At 36.2% G+C, this 7,693-nt stretch overlaps 1 protein-coding gene across 1 annotated transcript in view; it reads right to left on the bottom strand.

The window, feature by feature from the left end:
* Positions 1-4,496: 4,496 nt before the first annotated feature.
* The window catches only part of LOC107731975 (rab proteins geranylgeranyltransferase component A 2-like), a 64,396-nt gene continuing 61,199 nt past the window's right edge, over positions 4,497-7,693 (bottom strand). Inside the window, exons 14-15 of the mRNA XM_016543201.1 lie at positions 5,076-5,233; positions 4,497-4,946 (exon numbers count right to left, since the gene is read on the bottom strand). Of these exons, the coding sequence (XP_016398687.1) occupies positions 4,677-4,946; positions 5,076-5,233 (428 nt within the window). The 3' untranslated portion in view covers positions 4,497-4,676. The remainder of the gene's footprint in view (positions 4,947-5,075; positions 5,234-7,693) is intronic.

Below are 7,693 nucleotides of genomic sequence, written 5' to 3'. Positions count from 1 at the left end.
AAACCTCTCCTGCCTCGTTCTTGTCAGAAATTGAGAAACAAAATAATTGCAACACCGTAAATAATGATAGCGGCATTAACATACAGTTTCATGTTATTTAACAACATTTAACAACATTATATGCCGAGTCCGGTAATCCCAGGAGTGTACCTAGAAGTATTGACCATATGCACGGAGCGTTCTTTAGAACTTCCGCATAAAGATAAGCCAGCTCGTAAACTTCCAGTGAAGTTCATTTGATGTTGTGGTATATATAGGTAGAGACTCTTGAGACCCTCAAACCTCTCCTGCCTCGTTCTTTTTGAAATTGAGAAACAAAATAATTGCAACACCGTATATAATGATAGCGGCATTAACATACAGTTTCATGTTATTTAACAACATTTAACAACATTATATGCCGAGTCCGGTAATCCCAGGAGTGTACCTAGACATGTAATTGTACATTTAAAACGGTGTCTTATGAACTAGCCTAACCAATAGCAGTTAGCCAAGCAATAATCAGTCTTATTTTTTGGATTCAACACAGACTAATCTACACTTTTATGTAACAGAATTAAATACATATGACCAGTCTTAAAAAAAAATTGATGACTAACTCTGTAAGACTAGTCTAAACTTTTTATGCAACCGACCCCAGTACGATATGTCCATGTTTACAACAGAAAATGGACAGAACAGTATTTCATAATCTTCACACATTTAAAATCTTGCCTTCAAACTCAAATTTCAAAACTTCAAAACTTGTCCTTAATTGGCTGTTGGTTCTGTTTGCTTTTGCACTGGCGAACTAAAAAAACAAAAAACATTTCACTAGTAATATGTATATAATGTGTATACATGACAAATAAAGAACCTTGAAATGCAGGTATATATGATAATAAATTAAATTAAATTATATTTTAAAAATAGTTATCAATTTAATAATTTAATAAAGTTATTACAAAGGACGTTATTTATAGTTAAAGGATTTAAGTAATGTATTGCTATTTATTTCATTTATTTTTTATCCCTTTAAACATTGTGAAAAATAGATATTTCGTTGTATGGACAGGAAAATGAATGAATGAATTCAATTAGCAGAACTAAACGACTCAGAGAAGCGCGTGCATTAAGCTTATGTATTGACATAATGTAGCCACTAGATGTCAGTAAAAACACATTAAAGCAACTAAGTGGCAGATATATGTGCGTTTCTTCATCTGTGGGGACTTTTGGCGCTGTGGACTTAGAAAAGGACACGTTTCCATTTTTAAATGTTTACAGCATTCTGTGATGGAATTGATGGTGGAGTAAATGTAGTTTTCAACCAATTTAGAAAAAAATGCCAACTGCTTTATCGTGCTAAGGCTAATTTCATTGCTAGCGAAGTTAAATAACATTTTCCTTTCTTTTTTGGGGGGGTTTTGCATATGTTCACAAAATTACAGCTTGGCTAGAAATAACCCTACACTAAGTGATATTTACTTTGATTGAAACCTGGCATAACTGTTATACCACCAATCTGTCCAACTCCAACTATAAACTAAATAAATAAACGTCTTCCATATGGTTGCATTATTTGCTGTTTGTCTATTTGTCTTGAGCAGATAAGTGCATTCCCTCACATTACACCTCTTAGACAGCACCTTGTTAAGTGGCCTTCTTAAGGATAAAATCAGATGTAGCCAGAGGCATCTGCTAAGTAAAAATATTTGTGTGTCAATCCTTAATTTGTGGAGAAACATTTTACAACTCCTCAGAGTAAGTCCCTAAAGATTCCTCACTGAATGCACCCCACAGTGCCGGAGAAACGTGGCCCCCGCTAGGTGTCTTGCCTGTGGCACATTTTACCCTTTTGCGTTTGAATGTCAAGACTCTCCATGCAGAAAATTGATTCCCAATGATGCTATTGAGCAGGCAGGTCACTCAAGAGAGAAGAAAATAATCTCATGCCCCCAAAACAATGAGATGAAACCAAAATGCTGGAGATAAAGGATTGTCATGAAATTACGAAAATTGAGGAAATCGATCACAGGGCATGAAGCAGATATATGGACACTCAATAGGTTTAAACCTAAATAAGGGCATGTTTGAGACCTCAGGTTCTCCTGTCTCTGCTTGAGGGAAAATATCGGTAGGTCCCTTACAGGAAATGATAATAAAATAAGGTTTTTAAATGTTTTTGTTGGAAGGTATATTCTTTATTGGAAATAGATTGAACTTTTATTGAAATTAAAAATACCATGCGTTCACAATTTATGACCTTTTTCTTTTAAATATGCGTTATTCATGATTTGGAGAAAATGTGGAATTCGTCTTGTCCCCCATGTTCTGTTCATAATGGTTTGAAATGAAAAAACAATTTGTTTTTGCCCCTATTCAACTCATAAACACCATTTTTAATCGCCTGAACATAGCCTGTGACTATGGCGTGGTGCAATGATTGTTAGCTGAGGCTATTATGAGACATTTTTGTGCTGAAATCTTCAACCCTGAAACATGTATATGTAACACGGTTGACACAAACACTTCCTTCAAATGAGATGGCATGAGTTATTAATATTTAAATACATTGTAAAGTGCGCTTTTTACCAAAGCACAATAAACTCAGTTACCTATTCAAATTTATGTATATAAATTCCATACTTAAAGTAACAGGGTTGAAATAAAGTAGTATTGTAGGGTCAGGCTTAGCATTACTAAGGACAAATAACTTAATCAAGCTTGATAGTTCAACTTGTTATAAAATAAACATTATTTCAGTCAGCATAACACAACCTGTTAATAATACGGTGTGATGTAATTATGCTTGCTAGCTGCGCCATTATTAGACATTTTTTGCACTGATCTTCAACTCAAGAACATTTTGGATATAACGGTTGACAAAACACATTTCAAAGAAAAATGGCATGAGTTAGTCATATTTATATTAATATTTAATATAATAAATCATAATGTGCAATTTATCAAAAGGCTCAATAAACTCAGTTACCTATTCAAATCTCTACATGAATTCCAAGCTTGCAGTGACAGGGTTGAAATTAAGTTGTGCAGTAAGGTCAGGCTTTGGGTTATTAATGATAAATATCTTCATAAAGCATGATAGTTCAACTCTGTTAAGGGATAAACACATTTTCTTTAATCATCAAAACACAACCTGTGAATAATACTATGTGGTGCAATGATGCATGCTAGCGGAGGCCATTAATAGACATTTTTTAACTGATCTTCAACCCCGAAACAAAGTTGACACAAACCACATTGTCAGAGAGAAATTTCATGTGCTATTGTAATATTAATTTAAATATTGATTTATTACCTCTGTTAATTATTTAAATTTAAATGTATAAATCCCAGACTTACAGTAACAGGGTTGAAATAATGTATTGCTTTTGTGTCAGGCTTACTAATGACAAATAACTATTAGTACTTTGAATGTTTTTTTTAAATTTTTTTAAAGATTATTTGAATTAGTAATTTAATAATCTGAATATAGGAGGCACATGGCCCCCTGTGGTGGTCCGCAATGTCAATAGAGGTTACAGCCCTGGTTCATTTTCAAATAAAGTAATCCTAAAAGTTTTGGGAGAAATTTTCTTAGAAAACCCCATCATCACTTCAAAACACATCACATTCTGCATTCTAAGCCTATACAACATGCAAAACTATGCATCATACAAAATGAGTGAATTAAACCGAAGACTGGGTTATATGTGACACACATCACTCTTGACTTGACTCTAAACACTCGTCAGTGCTGTCAGGGGTGTGCTTACTCCCAGCCGTCGGAAAGAATCAGCACACTTCCTCTGGTCTGGGACTAACCTGGGCCATGTGTTCAGCAGTAATTCTTCCCCTCCAGAGTGAGTAAATACCCTCGGCAAAGCCCATATCAAATTCCAGGGAAACAAAGGCAGCAAGTGCTGTGAGGAACGACTGCGCACTCGCAGCCATAATGAGCCATCTGTTCAGCCATGGCAGTGCAAACCAAATGTCATCAAACTGTGCTCCTTCCCTCGCGCCTGCTAGCGCTTCCTCACCTCGCCTTCATGGCAGGTAAACCGCACTCAGAGAGCATCACTAATGCACAGTTTACACTGGAGTTTTGCGCTGAAATCAGTTTGTATCTGTGACAGACAATGTGAAGTTCAATCCTGCAGTGTGGCTGACGGTACAAATAATGAACTAAAATACATCTTCAATTAAATATTTAATACCAGCAGCCATGATACATTTATAGCGTACATTTGGATGCGACGACACAAAACAGACGTAATGCCAAATGAAAAGACAGACAGCATTCAAATAGATATCTGAAATACAAGGTTTGAAGAAGCAGCCAAAATAAGAGTATTTGTCCTGCATGTGACCAAAATCATTTAATCTTAGTCGTCTGAATAACTCCAGAATATACAGTATAATTCAAGCACCTTGCTTGAACCATGCAAAATTGTGAATACATTTTGAAAAAAAACAACAAAAAAAAACACATTTTGGTTTTTAAAAAGGAAATACATAAACAGCTTACAGTAACAAAATAAAACAGGTATCGCGTGTGAAAATGCAAAAGAAAGGCACGTAAAATGTATTAAAAAAGGGTTGATGAACATAACAGGATTGAGAACTGGATGACTGAAGATTGGATTCCAAATGCTCAGTGATTGTGGAGAAATGAACAAGCGTCTCTAAAGGGGTTATTCTTCAGAGGGTGGGGTCGTGTCCGACGGTGCCTGCTGGGTAACACTGTCCATCACTGCGGGTTCAGAGCTCTCAGTCGATGGACTCTTCTCATGGGCGGCACCTTCTTCCTCTGCCTGGCTTTTATCCGCTTCTGTGTTAGTACTCTCGCCGAAGCCGGGCCCTTCGGCCTGCGGACCATCGCCGTCATAGATAATGTCCTCTGGGTTGGGCGCGGGCGGACAGAACTCTTCATCAGGGAGGATATGATGAAACACGGATTCAGCCTGGAAATAAACACAGAAACAAAATGTTGCCTAAACCAACAAGAAAAAGACTAAAACGTCCCATAATTGAGGCAGCAAGCAATTTCTGATCCAATGAACGCAGTGTCTGCCTCCCTCTGCTGGACTCACCAGTTTAATGGAGTAGTCGCTGCACAGGCTGCCATCGGGACCGGTGCACACGTGAACGTTGCTCGGCAGGCTGTAGCTGCTGCTGTCCAGGGCTGATGTGTCCCTCATGTTGAAGTACATGACCCACAGCACTGCAGGCTTGCTTCTCTCCTCTGCACCTGCATGTGATGTTTAAACAATCATTTCTTTTCTGTCTTTAATGTCTTGACATTAGAAGGCTTTGCATTTCAGATGTCTTACTCTTGACAATTCCTACAAATATTAAGCCAGCTGTCTACATTAAAGGTCATGACCAGGCCTAGACGGAATCTATGCACTTTTCCAACATTTCCCCTACTTTTGGTGAAGCCAAAACCAGCCAAAAGCACTTTAGGCGAAAGCAAAAGCACTTTATTTGGCCTTCCGAAAGTAGATGCATTTAGGAATCTTTAAGATCACTTACAACAGAACAGCAATGCATTTTATGGACTACCGTTTCACTGTGCTTGTCGGAAGGAGGGACTTTGTAGAAAACGAAGCGTTTGAGAGAGGCGGGGCATAGAGGACCTACAATAATGTACAGTATTTGAAAAATAATGTTTTTTTTTTAACATTAAAGCATGTCAACATATTCTGTTACACCAAATACACAAAATAATGATCTTTAAAAAAGCATCATATGACCCCTTTAAGAACCATAACTGATGAATGAGAACCAAAAATAATGATGATAATAATGATTGACCAGCAAATCATCATATTAGAATGATTTCTGAAGGATCATGTCACACTAAAGACTGGAGTAATGACTACTGAAAATACAGTTTTGCTCACAGAAATAAATAAAAATTTAGATAAATCAAAAATATAAAAAATATTCAAAAAGAAACCAATTATTTTAAATGGTAATAATATTTCATAATATTACTGTTTTTACAGTATTTTTGATCAAATAAATGCACCCATGGTGAGCAGAAGAGACTTGTTTCAAAAACATAAAAAAAAATTATAATTCCAAATTACGGTACAGTATAACAGTATAGTAAAATGGTAGAGTATAATGTATTATTTATGAATAAAATATAAATAATTGTATTTTTTAAAACAAAACAAAATTAGATTAAAACACAAATAAACAAATAATAAAATAAAATAGAATTTTCAGGCTGTGGAAAGTCTTTGAAAGTGTGCACAGAAACATTAGAACCTAAATTGATACTGAGGGAATTTACAGCCTTGCATAAATGTGAGGTGCTTCCAAGAATACAAAGCAGTGTATGTTTGTGACACAACAAATGACATATCGGTGTTGGATTTTTTTCATATGAATCAAAATGGGAGAATTTCAGCACCAAGGACAGCAGAGAGCATGAGTTGATGGGAAGTCCATAGACAGACTTGCAGCATACAATCTTGACCACTTTGCAGATTATTCTGGCCAAGAAACACACACTTAACAGATCGACTGTAGAATGCTATAAAAAGAGGTTTCTTGCACAAGGCTGTTAATTTCTGCTTTAGTTGGGCCATCCAGACAAAAAATGGGAATAACACTGAAACGGCACTTTTCTTATAAACGCCACGGTAAAACTTTAGGTTAGGCTATTCACTATTAACTAGCTGCTTATTAGCATGCATATTACTAGTATGTTGGCTGTTTATTAGTACTTAATAACAGTACTTAAGCACATAATAATGCCTTATTCTGCATGACCATATTCTATGTCCCTTGACCCAATACCAATACTTAAAACATACCTACTACAAAAACTACCTTACTTACTATCAACAAGCAGCAAATTAGGAGTTTATTGGGGGAAAACTCTTAGTTAATAGTAAATATGTGTTTCCTAATCTAAAGTGTTACCAACCCCACTTTCAATAGATCTATGTTGATTTATCATGAGATGAGTCACTGTTAATATTTTGTTAGCGGCTGCATGACGTAGGTCATCTAATCTCTTTTTCTCCTTTGATGGCATCTTAGGCGAGACGGGCTCTATAGTCCAACAGAAGAGAAGAATCCCAAGAGTGTGTGTGTGCGCGTGTGTGTCACTGGTTCGTTTAAAGCGTAAAGCTGTCAGTCTGTATCATTACCCTTTAAATACATGAGCCTCTGCGCAAAAAAGCTGGGAAAAGAAAGGCTAGAAAAAGCGAGAGGGAGAAGGTGTCAGTCTGAAATGTCAGAACGGTCATTACCCAAATGTCACACAATTATGACGCGTGTTCCTTTTCCTGCCCGGAGTGGCCCGGTGATTTGCTTAATTTGGAGAGGGGGAGAGGTGTGGCGGCATCAATGTTTAACGCCGCTTCAAATACACCACCTATCCTTCCCTCTGAATGCAGCCAGGTCACTGATTAACAAAACACTCAAGCCTTTAACTGAACACACACCGCCAAAGAATCTCTTTTCTTATAAGAAGAAAGCCATGAACATACATGACTAGATAATAAGTGGACACAGTTTTGGGGGAACAAATATTGTTATTTTCTGTATAATATGTTTATGTTATTTAATATATAGTGTTATATATTTATATAATGTTATTTATATTATCCATAATGTTACATAAATATATACAAAATATTAATAATAATATAACACATCATCATATACATTACCCATTCAAAGGTTTGGG

The sequence above is a fragment of the Sinocyclocheilus rhinocerous genome, unplaced genomic scaffold (genome assembly GCF_001515625.1).
Source record: "Sinocyclocheilus rhinocerous isolate Xijiao unplaced genomic scaffold, SAMN03320098_v1.1 scaffold128, whole genome shotgun sequence".
NCBI classification, from domain to species: domain Eukaryota; kingdom Metazoa; phylum Chordata; class Actinopteri; order Cypriniformes; family Cyprinidae; genus Sinocyclocheilus; species Sinocyclocheilus rhinocerous.
The sequence above is the reverse complement of the archived record's forward strand: the minus strand, read 5'-3'. Positions and strand labels throughout refer to the sequence as shown.